We start from the raw sequence: 15,718 nt of genomic DNA on the forward strand, positions 1-15,718 counted from the left end.
CTTGTCATGTGAACTATCAGGAATAGCTTCACCATTCACAAAAGACGGATATCAACATCAGTATGACTCAGACTGGATGAAGCCTCTAGGGCAGTTATAACTGACTGAGAAAGAAAGCAAAGGGCTGGGGAGATGGGGCGTGCTTGTCTTGCAAGCAGGAGGATCTGAGTTGGTGCTCAGAATTCATGTTTGTTTGTTTTTCTTTAAGGACCAGGTATGGTGGCATGTGCTTCTATTCCAGCACTGGGGAGGAAGAATTGGATTTCCAGAGTTCGATGGCTAGCCAGCCCAGGCTACAGTCCAGCCTACAGTGAGAGACCTGTCTCAAAAGAAAAAGTAGATGGTTCCTGAGGAATGAGAACACCTCTGATCTCCTATCTGCATGTACCCATGTGTTCACTTACATAGACACATCCACATAAAAGGGGCAAATTATGGAAAGACACACATCTTTAAAGAGAAACTAAAAACACACAAAAAGAAAATTTTAATATTGAAAAATAAAATTTCCAAAACAAAAAAGTTACTGAAGGACTATTTTGGAAGAGAAAAAAAACAACAGAGGCAGTGAACTCTAAGGCAAATATAACACGTCTCAGCTTATTATGGAACTAAATATGAAAAAATCCTAAGTGGAAAATTAATATTCTGATAAAACCATTGTAAAGTTGAAAAATCTTAATAGAACTTTTATTAAGTTGTAATTGCATTTTTATGATTACGTATACATATATGTATGTAACAACAAAAAGAGGCAATGAATTTGAAAGAAAGCAAGGAGGGATAAATGGGAAAGTTTGGAGGCAGGAAAAGGAAGGAGGAAATGATATAATCTCAAAAATTAAAGAAATAACAAAAAAGCAAACAGCTCCACATCCCCACTCCCACACAAGAACAAAGACAGTTTGGTGAGTTTTTAATGTATACTCATTTTAATAAACATATACCCACCACAATCCACATCGAGTAAAGGGACTTATGTGATGCTAAGTTTTCTGTATTCCACTTGAAATACTAAAATACTGGTTTTTAGTAGACTGGGTAAAAGTCAAAGCTATGCATGCTGGCGTAATTCTGTAATCCTAGAACTTGGGCAATAAAGGCAAGGAGGGTTGCTAGTTTGAGACAGCAAGACCCTGTCTTCAAAATAAAAGTATACAGTTGCTCCTCCGCATCCACTCAGGAGACCCCTCAGATACCCAAATTAGGGATAACTGTCTTATGAAAATAGTATCTTTGTATTTAGCTTATGCAGAGCCCCCATAAGATCTCTAGTTACGTACGATGACTACCAATGCTACACAAGTGCAATGGGAACAGCTGTACACTGTTACTTAAGGGATGGCAATGAGAAGGTCTGTATATATTCAACAGAGATCCAACTTTTGTTTCTATTTATTGATGAAGCCAAAGACTTAGAATCCAGCTATGGAGGCAACTGCTAACTGCAAACACAGACACACAAGTATGCACATCTGCATTTCAATTCCTAGTCTAGTAACCATAAAATTTAGAGAGAATTAACCCCCAAAATATGAATTAAGTAAATAAGTTAGAATGTTGATAAACAGTTCAGATAAATTAAAACTTAATCCCAACAGACAAAAATAGATGAAAGGAGCTATAAACAGGGAGGAAATAACATGGTAGGCCTATATCCAACCATGTGTTCACATTAAATATGGATGATCTAAACACTCAAAAGATTGTTAAATGAGACGTTTAAAAAAAATCAAGACTAAAGTAATTGTTAGCCGTAGGCTATATAAGAAGCTCATTTTAAATATGTTTAAAATTAGAAGAGAGGGGCTGGAGAGCTGGCTCAGTGGTTAAGAGTACTGTCTGCTCTCCCAAAGGATGCAGGTTCAATTCCCAGCACCCACATGGCAGCTGACACTGTCTAATGCCAATTCCAAATTCCAAGGGATCTGTCACCTTCACACTAATGCACAAATAATAAAATAAAATAAGTCATTTTAAAAATCTAGAAGAGAAAGAGGCTCAAGACATGCCGTAGCAGTTAAGAGCACTTGTTGTTTCTGGAGAGGACCAGGGTTCGATCCTCAGTACCCACATGGTGGCTTACAACTGTCTGCAATGCCTGTTCCAGAAGATTCAATGCCTTCTTTTTTGACTTCTGTGAACACTACACACACACACACACACACACACACGCTACACACACATTCCTACAAACAAAACACTCATACATTAAAAAAATAATCTTAAAAAATTAAGGAGAAAACTATATTATGTAAAAATAATTAAAAATACACTGAAATAGCTATATCATATCAATACTAATTAAGTAGACTAAAAAGAAAATTTACCAGGCTAAAAAGAGAGTGAACTGGTTTGTTGTCAATATGACACAAACCACAGTCGTCTGTGAAAAGGAAATTTGGGAAATTTTCATCATCAGATCGGCCTGTGGGTATGTTTTCTTGATTGATGACACTGTGGTTGGTGTAACCCCCAGGGAGGAGGTCCTAGGTTATAAGAAATCAAGCTGAGCAAGACATGGAAAGCATGCAGCCATCCTCTGTGGTCCATGCTTCCGTTCCAGCCTGCAGAGCCCTGCCACGGCTTCCCTTGATGCTGGCCTACAGCCTCTGAGCCAGTAACCCTTTCCTCCCTATGTTTATTTCAGCCACCATTTTATCTGAGCAACAGAAAAGCAAACTAGGAAAGACATTTCAAATATGAAAGATCAATCTGCTATGATGGTGTAACATTTGTTAATAGAAACAACTAGCAACAGATTTCAAAACACAAAAAAAGCTGAGGGAACTAGACACATGGTATATGTTGAAGACCTCCCAAACCCTTTCAGTAGATAGACACAGTTAAGTATAACTAATAAAGAATACTAAGAAATAAATTACATAGACCAAAGAACTGATATGTACAAAACACCAGCCAACAGTAAAGGAGAAATAATCTTTCAAAATACGCTCATGGAACATTCATAACTGATCTTTTCAAAGAAACACTTCAATTTCATTGTGCCCCCCCATTTTTTTTTTTAATTTTATCAACTTCTGCTTTCTTCTTCAAACTTGATACGGGAGTTAATTAAAAAAAATGTAACAAATTTAAGAAGTCTGAAATCATACAATTTGTCCTTCACAGTAGAATTAAACTAGAAGTCATTAACGGAAAAAATATCTGGAAAATACTTAAATGCTTAGAAAAACAATAAGCTTATTCATTATCCATCATTCGAAGAGAAAATCTCTAGGGAAATTTAAAAATGTTTTAAACTAAATAAAAATGAAAACACATTTCAAAATCTGTAGGGCATAGGTAAGTAATCTTTAGGAGGCAATATGAACTTTAAAAACTTTATACTAGAGATGGAGGCAGTTCTCAATGAAGAGCAAGCATGAAAGTTAAAAACGGGAACAGAAAGCAAGCAGAACCTAATAAAACTGGAAAAAATCAACTACAAACTTTTTCCTGAAAAGATAAATGTATAAACTTTCTGCAATATTAATGGAATGTGTACAAATTATTAACATTAAGAATGAAAGAAGGAAACACTCTACCCACTCAGACAAGACAAAACATATATATATATATATATATACACACACACACATTTATGTATGTGTATATTTGAAAGGGATCAATTCAATGAAAGCCATAAGCTACCAAACTTCACTTAAGAAATTATCAAAAAAATGACTATGTAGTAAAAAAAGAAAAAAATCTTACTGAATTCAACCCTAGATACCACACAAGCTGCTAGATAAAAATAACAAAGTTGATAAACCCTTCCCCAACAAAAGTTAAGAACACTTTCTCACTTCAATTTATGAAATCAGATTACTAAGACAGAAGGCAGTAAAAGAGGAAAAGGAGAGAGGGAAATGAGGGAGGGAAGGGAGAAGAGAGCAGGGAAAGAAATTAGAGGATAAATTTCATGATCATAGAAAATAATATAGACAAATCTCCCAGCAAACACACACAAAAAAGAAATGTCTAATGTCTACCTATGTATGGGGCATCTTCAAAGAATCTGTAGCTGCCATCATATTTAAGTAGTAAAAGACTAAATGCTTTTCCTCTAAGACAGAGACTAAGACAAGGAAATTTTCTTTCACCACTTCTATCTAACTGACAGCCCTGTACAAAAATTAAAAGATGCAATAAAAAATAAGTAAAAGGACTATAGAGGAGAAAGACATAAAACTGCCAGTATTACAAACAGCTTTATTTCCTACAATGAAAACCCTGAAAAATCTACAGAAGTCCCTAAGATAAAAGCATTTACCAAGGCTACAAAATAAAAGGTCATCCAAGAATTAACTATGATTCTAAATATTATGAAACAATTGGAATTGGAAATTAAGTGGAATGATAAATAAGTTGTGTATGTATACAGATTACTTACAGCAGCTCCAAAAATAAACATATAGATATAAATAAAACCTGTCAAAGATTCTTACATTGAAAACAAAATTCTGGTTTTAAAAATCAAAGACTTGGGCTGAAGAGATGGCTTAGCCGTTAAAGGCTAGGCTCACAACCAAAAATATAAAAATCAAAGACAAGTAAAATGAAAAGATGTACAGACATGTAGTTAATTCATCACAATCTGATCTAAGACTTAATACATCCATTCCACTGAAAATGTTTACAAAATTCTTTTTACATAGACAGGTTAGGTCTAATAATTTTATGAACATTAAAGAACTTCAAATGTAATTACTTTAAAAACATTTAAAAATTATTGTTTATTTATATGTATGAGTGTTTTGTCGGCATGTATGTCTGTGTACCACACATATACCTGGTGCCTACAGAGGCCAGAAGAGGCAATGCTTCCTTGCCTGAAGTTGTAGACTGGAGCTGTGAGCTGCCATGGGGGTGCTTGGAACTGAACCCAGGTCCTCTGTAAGAGCAGCCAGTACTCTCAACCACTGGGCCATATCTCCAGCCTCTCAAATATAATTCTTCAAAAGAATAAAATTGTGCTCACATCTAATTTTCAGTATAAAGCAACAGAATCAAGAGAGAGAAGAAGTAGGTATGTACAAATATGGTCAGCTGGTTTTGAAAACGATGCAAATAATGGAAATAGCACAGCGTTTCAATCCGCTGCATTGGACAGGTGGACATCTGTATTGACTTATGTTTCTTCCTTTCCTCTTCTAATGGTATTTTTAAAAAAGCTAGCCAGGGAGAAATTGCACTTGATAAGAGTGTGGAGAGCATCACATCTTTGTACACAAAGCTAGTAAGTCCCAAATTTACAGCCGTGACCAATGCATTTCCTACACCAAGCCAATTTCCTCTGCCCTAAATGAACAGAGAATAAGGCTGAAAGACATCTTCTCATTCCCAAAGCTTACTGAACTGTGCAAAGAAGCCAATCCTGTTTGTAGACTTGATCACTTTGGCTTTTTCTTGAGGAGGCCCCAACTAAAATTCTTTTTTGTTGTTGTTGCTACATTTTGTTTGAGACAGTCTCAAGTAGCCCAGGCCTGGCCTCAAACTTGCCATATTGCCAAGGATGACCTTGAATTTTGATCCTCCTGCCAAAGTCTGCCGAATGCTAGGATTACAGGTGTGCACCGCTACACCTAATTTCCAAAAAATGTTCTTAAACTTAGTTAATCCAATCACTTCTGTTTTCTTCCTGCCAAAGCTATCATTTTTTTTTTTTTTATGTTTCCTCTTCTATTGGGAAACACAAGTAACAAATTCTCTGGCACTGCCTTCTTTGTGATGGTACTTATTAAAATCCTTGTGGCATGATTTTAGTATGGCGCCTATATGCAAAAAAACACTCCAGCTTTAATCCATACCTTCCACCAAAATGAACTCAACAGGAACTATATAAATAAGTGTTGATCTATTCAACTTTTAGTACAAAACAAAGGGGGAAACTATGACCTTGGGTTAAGTGAAGCACTCAGACATAACATCAAAAGTATGACCCAAACAAGAAGATAGACTTAACGAAAATAAAAAAAAAACTTTCCCTTACAAGATATTGCTAAAAGTATAGGAGAAAAGCTGTGAAATGAGAGAAAATACAAGCAAACTCAATCATAAGACAAAAAAAAAAAAAGAAAACAAAAAATCATAATGAAAAATTTAAAATAGCCAAATTGTAAATAAGCTCTTGAAACTATTTTTAATGTTATTTTAAAATTTCCAAAATGTAATTATATCACCCCCCTCCACACCTTCTCTTCTTCTGGAAACACAAATAAAAACCACATGTAGACCTTGATCACACACATACGAGGGAAGCTAAACATGCCACAGGGCCAAGGACACATACTGTGGAGCAACTGTGGAGAAACGTGTTGTCGTTTCCTATCGAGTTAATGATGCATCTGGCAGTGACATGCACACTCCTATGCATTCCTCTAAAATATGAAATCAATTTTCAATGAAAATCTGTCAACAAATATTCTTGGAGCTTTATTCATGATGACCCCAAACTATAAAAAATGCAAATGTCCACCCAGTGACTGGATAAACTAACACAGTGAGCTGACCGTTACCACGCATGACTGTTACACCAAGGCAGAGAGTGGAACTATTGATACATGCACAACACTTATGAATCTCAAAGATTCAGGCCGCTGTTAAAAGCAGCCTGTCTCAAAGGTTATATGCTGTGAGTCATTTACGATATACCCTGGAAAAGCTCAAAAATTTAGAAACAAAAAGCTTATTTTAATGTTTTTTTTTGTTTGTTTGTTTGTTTTTACAGATAGTAAACAAGATGGTGGACACATCGGTATTGGTAGGGATTAGGTATAGTGACTGACAACAGACAAGCAACATTGATGAAATTTTTTTGGTTTGTAATTGTGGTGAAAGTTAACAGGCAAATTATATATATATATATATATATATATATATGTATACACACACACACACATATTTAAAATTGTCAACTACATGGCAAAAGGGCTTGTTGAATATAAACTCTTTATAAAAAACTTTAAAGATAAGTGAAAATGTGGCACAGGATTCTTTGTCTTCTTTTAAATCATTCAGTTCAGTTTTACCATCTTGTTTACTTAAAATCTATAAATTATCTCACAGCAATGACAGATCTTTCAGGGTTCAAATCAGTTTTACCCACTAAGGCAAGAAAGGTAGTCGGTTAAAGGCAACTAGAAATGCTCACATTTAAGTTTTAGCCAAACAAATCATCAACTTAGGGGAAACAATGAAGAGAAAGAGCAGAAGTAATTAAAAGAAGCCCACAGAAACACAGCAAGGCACGGTGGTGCACATATGTAACCCAGCACTCAGGGGCTAAGACAGAGGGCTCATGAGCTGAAGGCAGTACAGGTTTCACAGCAGATAGAGAGAAAGATGGAGAGAGGGAGAGAGAGGGAGAAAGGAAAAGAGGGCTAGAGGGACAGAGGGGGAGAGAAAGAGAGGAAGGAAGGGAAAGCAAAGAAAAATGGGAAGAAGGGAGGAAAGAAAGAAAAAGAGAAAAAAGGTAACAAATTACAGATTACTATTTGAAATTTAGAGCCATATATTCTACAAGTCTCAGAATTTAAAACCCTCAGCAAGATGAGAGCAGAACTCATCATATCCTAAGACTTTTCTCCTGTTGCCTTCAAATGATGAAGAAACAACTTACGGCTTTAAGTGTAAGGTCACACTGGAACACAAGTGTCCGAAGCTGCGTTAACATTTCTCTCTTGGTATTTTCTAGATCATTCCGTCTTTCTTCAACATTTGTTGCACAGACTTTATAGTGCTCATTTGCTTCTTCCACCTTCAGGACCATCACCGAAACAACAGTAATCACTAAATTTATACTTAACAACTTATTGCAATTAAAGCTGAATCTTAAAAACCGGAAATTCTTTATGAAAATGCTAAAATACTTTTTATTTTAAATATAATACCATGAAATACATTTTATTTTATTTCGGTTTTGCAAGACAGGATTTCTCTATGTAGCCTTGGCTGTCCTGGACTCACTTTGTAGACCAGGCTCCTGGACTCACTTTGTAGACCAGGCTGACCTCAAACTCACAGAGATCCACCTGCCTCTGCCTCCCTGAGTGCTAGGATTACAAGCATGCACCACTAGGCCTGGTATTAAATACATTTTAAATAAAATAATTTAAAGATAAATAGTATTTTGGTTAGCAATTTAATTATACTTAGTTTTAACTGCTGGGGGTAATTTGCAATTACTATATTGTTTGCATACAAAAATGGTCTCCGTTTCTATTTAAAATGGCATTTCTATTTATATTTGCCATTTATTTTACAGAATTTGTCAATTATACTTTCACTTCATGACTGACACAAAGCCTCGGCTTATTCTGGTTCGGCAGGTGAGTAACACAGAGACTTGCCTGAAAAGTCAAAAGTAAGAAACTATTAGCCTAAGAGTCTTCTTGCGCAAACTCCTAAGTGTGCCAGCAGAGTAGTTCCCGAATGTGCATTTCTACCCGTAGCATCACCGTCACCTGGGGACTTGTTAGAAGTGACGCTTGCCTGGGTCCCACTCTTGACTAAATCTTGACCAACTCTGTGGGCAAGGCCCAGCAACCTGAAAATGTTTTCCTGATGATCCCGACTCCCGGTAAGGTGTAAAAGCCAAATCTTTAGCAGAGTATTACTAATTCAAGTTTCATATAACAAAAATATTACTTTTTGAAGAGCCTCTTCTTCCAGTCTTCGCTTTTTTTCTAGTTGCTTGTTGAGATTTTTTGCTAATCCAACACTTGAACTTAGCTGCTCTTCTTCTGCACGAAACATAGAAGATTTTGCCTTTTCGTATTCGTCTTGTCTTTGTATGCATAACAACTTTGCCTTTTTGAGAGCTGTCTCCGTTTCAAGCTACCCAGAAAAGAGTATTAAACAGACTATAAGACAACATGTTTTAAGGAACTCAGACTAAGACAGGTGGTTTATATACTGCAGGTGATTGTAGATATTTACAAATAGGCATGTGAAATTCCAGTACAATACTAACCAATTTATTCTGCTGCTGCTTCCAAAGTTCTTTTATTTCTTTCCTTTGTTTCTCCATTTCATTCTTTCTCCCAAGTAGAGGCTATTAAGAATATTAAAAAGTAAGCTGTTTTATAAATGCATATGGCATTTAAAAACAAACAAGCAAGCATATGCTGTATGTATTAATTTTTACCTGCACAAATTTGTTGGCTTGTAGAGCTGCAATTGTCTGTTGTAAAAGATGGCTGCTGCGTATATCATTAAGAAGAGCATTGGTGAATAGAGACTGCAGTGGCATAAACTCCTAGAATTTAAAGTTGAAAGGTAAGTTTTATGATAGCACAGCAGTAGAGGCACTTGCCTAGTATGCTGTGGCTTAATCCCTAAGGTTAACATAGTAGAAAAAAATGGCGCTAGAGTTCTCGATATATCTCCGTTCTTCCAAAAGACAACTAGATTTTTTTCTCTAGTAAAATGTCTAGTGTCTGTATGAGAAAAAAATATTGAAATTCTGGACTAGTTAGCAAAATTAGTATTAAAATAGGTATTTGTATAAAATTTTAAATGCTTTAGTTTCATTCATAGGGAATTTCTATTTAAATTTACAAGCTTTTTTTTCATAAAAAGATTAATACTTATGTTCATTTTTTTTTCTATGAACTGATTGGGAGTTGAAAGCTGAGCAGTCTTTCATTTTGAGCCCAAGGAGTTCCCTGAACACTCACTTGTATTCCGATGCTAGATCTAGTTGCCTCTGCCAATTTTAAAATATTTCTAGTGGACTCCAATTCTGAAAAGGTTAAAAAAAGACAAAATTAACATTTTTTTCTATTTATACACTCTAAAATTATTTGAGCTTCTTCAACTAAAAAGTGATCATACCTATTGGTATAGATCATAATATAAGGAAGTAATTCTTTTAACTGCTCATCAGAATCAACTGGGGAACTTTCCGAACACAAATGCATGCCTCTCAGCTGTCAGAATGAGATCTAAGCTAGTGCAGTCTGGGCATGGGCACTGGTGAATCCCACTTCCCTCCAAATGTGCCACATGTTTATAAGCAAATGTGCTGTGTCCCTCAGGAGAATCGGCATAACAATTCTCTCCTCCTTACTTTCCAAGCATTAGGTGGTTAGGTAAGATAATGGATAGGAAGCCACATATTCGGCTGTAAAACACTGTGGTAACATTAGCTACTTAGCTGTTTCTGCCATGCTTCCTTCCTTTCTGCTTATGCATCCACTGCTGTGCTTCTCCCCTCTTACCATACTATGTGATTAAATGTTTTCACCCATTATAGTGAGGCGTCTTTAAAGGCAGAGACAGTGTTGTTTGTTGTGTGTCCATATCTAGCAGGCTACAAAAAATATTTAGTATGTATATCTAGTGTAAAAAAGACTAGCTTAAGAAAAAAAAAAACTAATTCTATTTATTAAAATAACCACTAATTAGAAATCATAGTACCTATAGTCTGTAGAAAATGAATCACAATTTAGCTCTACTGTGTCAAAATTAAACACGTGCTTTAACAGAGAACTCACCCAAGTTGAGCTTTTTTTCAACCCATGACACTATGTTCTTGGTATATTTTGACCATGTTTTAGCATATGACAAGGCCAGCTCTATTGAATCAGTATTCTTTAACAGCAAGTGGTCTAGTTCCAAAGGGGAAAAATTTCCTGAAAACAAAAACATCAAAATAAGGATATGCTAAGTATGAGCTTTTTTTTTTTTTTTCTAAAAAAAAAGTGCTTGGATCCTTAGGAATTAATTAGCAAAAACTGGTTGAAAATTCAAAAGATAAGTTTTTAAAAGGCCATTGTTTATGCTTCAAATTACATTGTGCATGTATGTTTTGCCTGCTTGTCTGTGTACCATATGCATGTCTGGGCCCCAAAGAACCAGAGGCAAGGGTCAGATCCCCTGAAACTAGAGGTACTCTTGGTCTTCTGCTAGTGAGTGCTCTTAGCCACTGACCCGCTGTAACTCCAGCACCTGCATTTTTATCTTAATACATATTTCTATTGTTTACTGAGCTACAATCTGTATGTATTTATGATCAGTTTATATTATCACATCATCTACTCAAACAAGTTTTGTTTTAAGTATAAAACTTTATCATTTTATATTAAAATAAACTTAATAGATTATGATGTACAAAGAGATTAAGTGTATCAAAGTACTTAATGAAGAAAATGTAAAATGTTTAATAAAATCTTGAATACTACACCTTTTTCATTGGGTAAATCCACTGAGTCCACAGAAATGTTCTCAAAAGACTTAACACATGGAAGAAAACAAATTTAAGATTAGAGCAGAAAACAACAAATCACTGCTTCCAAAATTCTGTTCTTGATTTTATTACTCTGACATAATTTCTGCTCAAGAATTTCAAGTATTTAAAACTCAGAGGCCTAAGAAGTCTGCTTAAATACCATAACACTGCAAGAATTATAGTTCCCAAGACTCAACAGTAAACAAACTCATTTAATATAATTAGTTAAAAAAAAATCAATGATTCCATATTAAACTTCAGATCTAAGAAGGTTCTGAAATTGTAAGGTTCAGTTACACACTGAAGAGAACACCCAGCCACCCTTTACCATTTAATTACAGCTCTTTTCATGTTTTTTGGACAGTTTAGTACAAAGTTTCCTGTGAATAATGGCAATGCCATGCCATATTATATTATGTTTATATATGCAGCAGATATCAGGCACATGTAGCTACTTAAACATTTAGAATATGGTCAAGCAACTAGAAAATAAAATTTTAACTTTACTTATCAATTTAAATTTAGAGAACTACATATAAGTGACGGCTACACCTTTTTAGACAATGTTTAAAAGTCTCATTGTACTTGCAGGATCTCGCTATGTAGCTCTGGTTGGCTTAGAGCTCACTATGTAGACCAGGCTGATGTAGAACTCAGAGATCGGCCTGCCACTACTTCTCAAGTGCTGGGACTAAATAAGGACAGGTGGCTAAATAAATTCTTAGACAAATATGATCTACACGGCTGGGCATACAGAGTGTACAGGTTCAAGGCAGAAGGGATCAAAGACCCCTGGGGCTAACGTTCAGTTAAGTATATGTCGTCAGACTGCACATTTAAGCTTACCCAACCTCAGTTTGCCTTTCTATAAAAAGGGGATAGAACTGCATTTTCTATGTCTGTCTTTGGCCTCCACATGCTCAAACATGGATATGTACCCACACCAGTATGTCTACTCCCTTCCAAAAACATTCCTCACTAAAATTTTGGACCACATAACATTGATTAATGAATAGTCAGGCTGTTTTCTTATCCCTTAGAAAAGTATAACCAAATTATTGCTCCAAAAACTGACCATTTTATCATATATAAAATTAATAAATTTGCTTTCTTTGTTCTTAAAGTGATAAGGTAATCTATAAAGTTTAAAACTATCAGAGTACTTCTAAGTTCAATACCAGGAAACAGTTGTGATAGTAAGTTAAAAATATTAGACTTCGCTTTCACAAAAACTGACTTACCTTATTTTCTTGAGAAACAGGCAGTCGTAGTACCAAATCATTGCCTACATCCCCCATGAGGAAGTTTGTGAGGCTATCCAGAAAGGTTAAAAAAAACAAAACAAAACAAAACAAAAACATAGAAATAAAAAGACAGGTTATTACATTACTCTGTCTCTTACCATCAATCTATCATCTAAAATAAACTGTTTTAAGAAACACCTAGGAATCTCATCCACACAAACCATAGGCACAGAGTCTAAGAGCTCTACAGATACTTGCAAATACAGTCATTAAAGCAAGACAGAAGGTAGGTCTTGCCGAGCATGATGGTATGTGATGCTACCTAATACTTTATTTCCCATCTGTCCTAGAGTTATGGACTATACATCTCACTACGACATTCAGGTGCACTCACTTCAATGATTGTCTTTACTTACATATTTCCAAAGGTAAATGCTAAAGTTTCAATGGAGGAAAATACTTCTCGAAATAGATCATTTTTGTTTTCTTCATTAACTTCTGTAAAGTTCACAGCTGTAAACAAAGAAAAGTTGCATTAAGTGGAGGAAAACACATTTAACATTAGAGTTATACAAAATCATTTACTCCTTTAATCACTATTGCTTCAAAAGGCATTAAAAGGTTCAGAAATAGAACATTTAAGATCTTTATTAAGGAAATCATGCAAAAGTATCAGTTTGCATTGAAGTAGCCGGTACTGCAAACTGATTACTATGTATATTACATAATCCAACACACCTAAAAAGCGACTCAATGTGAAATCAATCAGTCTTAGAGTCCCAAAACCCATCCTGTACTTGACCTCTTTATGTAATGTTCCATGTTATTTTTTTTCTCATAGCTCTCTGGCATTTCAAAAAACAAAAGCAAAAACTAAAGATGCTGGCCCATTCAAGTCACTATTGTATATAAACTCAATAAACTATCAACACCTGGAGGCACAGATAGATTTTGCACATCGTAAAATGCACAATATAGCTCCATCACCAAAAATTAAGATTTTATAGGTCTCTAGTTTTTCAAAAGTTGATGATGCAAATATGGCTAGGAAGCAAGAACTCCTGAGATTACAACCAGACTGTATCTGAATATGCCTCTGTAGACTATGGGATGAGGACACTTAAGTCTCTACCTTACTCAATTTTTTCCAAAAGTCTCTTATAACAAAATAAAAAACTTAAGAACCAGCCAGTGCAAATAATTTTAAGAATATTTCTAGACTTTTGCCCTGGTCAAGTTGGAGAAACAGATTCTACTTCTGCCTGAAACAACTAAAAGCAAACAGACAGAAACCTGTACAAAACTGAAGAATATACAATTTTTTTAAGACATCAGATTATTAGGCAGTAATCTTTTTTTGTTGTTCTTTATTTTTCAGACATTTTACAATTTTATTGAAACATATTTCTTTAACCATTTGAGTTTTAAAACAGCATCTGATAATTTCATACTGAAGTTTATATACAGCATACCATGTTTCACTATGGGTTACCTTAGATACTTAATTTTTTAACATTTCCTTTAATTTTTTTTTGTCTTTTTTTTTTTCTCCCCCATAAGCCCCTCCCTCCCCCTCTCCTCCCGATTCCACCCTCCCACCCCTTTTTGAGACAGGGTTTCTCTGTGTAGTTGTGGCTGTCCTGGCACTTGCTCTGAAGACCAGCCTGGTCTTGAACTCCCAGGCCTGCCTCTGCCTCCCGAGTGCTGGGATTAAAGGTGTGTGCTACTATGCCTACCTAAAAGGCAGTAATTTTTGACAAACAAGAAACTAATCACGATAAGCTTACAATTGCCCCAGTTTACTGCGTAATATTACACAAAGTAGATTCCCAAACAAAGGACATGTCCAGAGGGATTTTAAAAGTGTCATAATACTGAGGGATCAGGTAAGCAGGAGGACTTAACAATTTTATATCTGTATACATACACTTATAAATGCACAGAACTGCAAAATTCACAAAGCAAAAACTGACATAACCACAATGAAAAATGGATACATTCTCAGTGACAGCCATAAATACTCCTCTCAATAGGTAAGAGGAGGCCTAAAATAAGGAAGGTAGAACATTCTGAATGATACTCAACTTGACAAGACAGACAGTTTGTACTCCTCTACACAGAAGCAAAGTGTACAACACAAGTTCTTTTCAAGCGGATATTAGTAACATAGACACATTATGGGACACATACTACCTCTTAGTAAATATTACTATTCAAAATATATTCTCTGACTACAAGGAATTAGAAGTAACAGAAGATTTTTCTAAAAATTCTTGAATATTTGGAAATTAAATAGCATACTTCTACAAAACCCATGAGTCAAATACAGAGTGAAATTATAAGTCCTTGAAACAGAAGGGAAAAGAACAAATAAATGTCAGAATCTGTAAATGAGAGGAAGACACAGGCAGAGGGATGGATCCTAACAGGGCAAGCATTATCCTGACTGTGGTAAGAGTCTCACAAGAATGTGCATGCAGCAGCATTTATTAAACTGTAGCATTAAAGTAGGAGGAGATTGCTGTTTATCAACTAGACCTCAATAAAGCCATTTAAAATTCTTCATTGGAGAGTACAACACTATCCCAATTTTTGTAATTATTTTTTTCTTTCTTAAGGGTGTTTTCATGACATTAAACACAATTAGGGGACAAAAGTAATTATTGTAATGACTGTAAGTAATAAAAAATAAGTATTTTGAACCATATTTTTGGTCTTTATTCCTACTTGAACAAGGTTTCAGTCAACTAACGAGAGTTCCAGTGAATGCCTTTCCCTCGCTTTCAAAGCCGCTCTGTATTTCCTGTATGCTTCATCCTTTTTGCTCCAATAATGGGTCCTGCCATTCTGTTGCTTCAGAAACCCGTGCCAACATTGTTCCTCCTTCCTTCTTTCATTAGATCTCATTTTTTCCTAAGAAAATGCTCAAAATCCTTGCTATGTGAAGGAAAAATTTTATTTTACCATATTTCTTAAGCTACTATCCATTCTATCCATTTTTCTCTACCAAATCTCTGTAACAGGTAATGACTGTCTTACTTTCACTGTCATTTATTTTGAATTCACCAAGATTGGGCTTTTACCCAGTTCAACGTTTTAACTTTTTCTATGAAGAGGCAGGTAGTAAATGCTTATAATTCTCAGGATATGTTTGGGTTTGCACTCTGCTGAAGGAAGCCACAGACCATACAGAAATAAATAACAATGCCTGTGTTTCCATAAAACTCCATTTGGCCCT

At 35.3% G+C, this 15,718-nt stretch overlaps 1 protein-coding gene across 3 annotated transcripts in view; it reads right to left on the reverse strand.

The window, feature by feature from the left end:
• Positions 1 to 15,718, reverse strand: part of Arhgap29 (Rho GTPase activating protein 29) — a 66,809-nt gene that overhangs the window by 18,489 nt on the left and 32,602 nt on the right. For all 3 annotated transcript variants that reach the window (XM_060392804.1, XM_021645008.2, XM_021645007.2), the window contains 9 exons: positions 12,897 to 12,993; positions 12,478 to 12,550; positions 11,192 to 11,240; positions 10,503 to 10,640; positions 9,684 to 9,748; positions 9,152 to 9,262; positions 8,978 to 9,058; positions 8,653 to 8,841; positions 7,625 to 7,762 (listed from right to left, as the gene is read on the reverse strand). In XM_060392804.1, the coding sequence (XP_060248787.1) occupies positions 7,625 to 7,762; positions 8,653 to 8,841; positions 8,978 to 9,058; positions 9,152 to 9,262; positions 9,684 to 9,748; positions 10,503 to 10,640; positions 11,192 to 11,240; positions 12,478 to 12,550; positions 12,897 to 12,993 (941 nt within the window). The remainder of the gene's footprint in view (positions 1 to 7,624; positions 7,763 to 8,652; positions 8,842 to 8,977; positions 9,059 to 9,151; positions 9,263 to 9,683; positions 9,749 to 10,502; positions 10,641 to 11,191; positions 11,241 to 12,477; positions 12,551 to 12,896; positions 12,994 to 15,718) is intronic.

The sequence above is a fragment of the Meriones unguiculatus genome, chromosome 10 (genome assembly GCF_030254825.1).
Source record: "Meriones unguiculatus strain TT.TT164.6M chromosome 10, Bangor_MerUng_6.1, whole genome shotgun sequence".
Taxonomy (NCBI): domain Eukaryota; kingdom Metazoa; phylum Chordata; class Mammalia; order Rodentia; family Muridae; genus Meriones; species Meriones unguiculatus.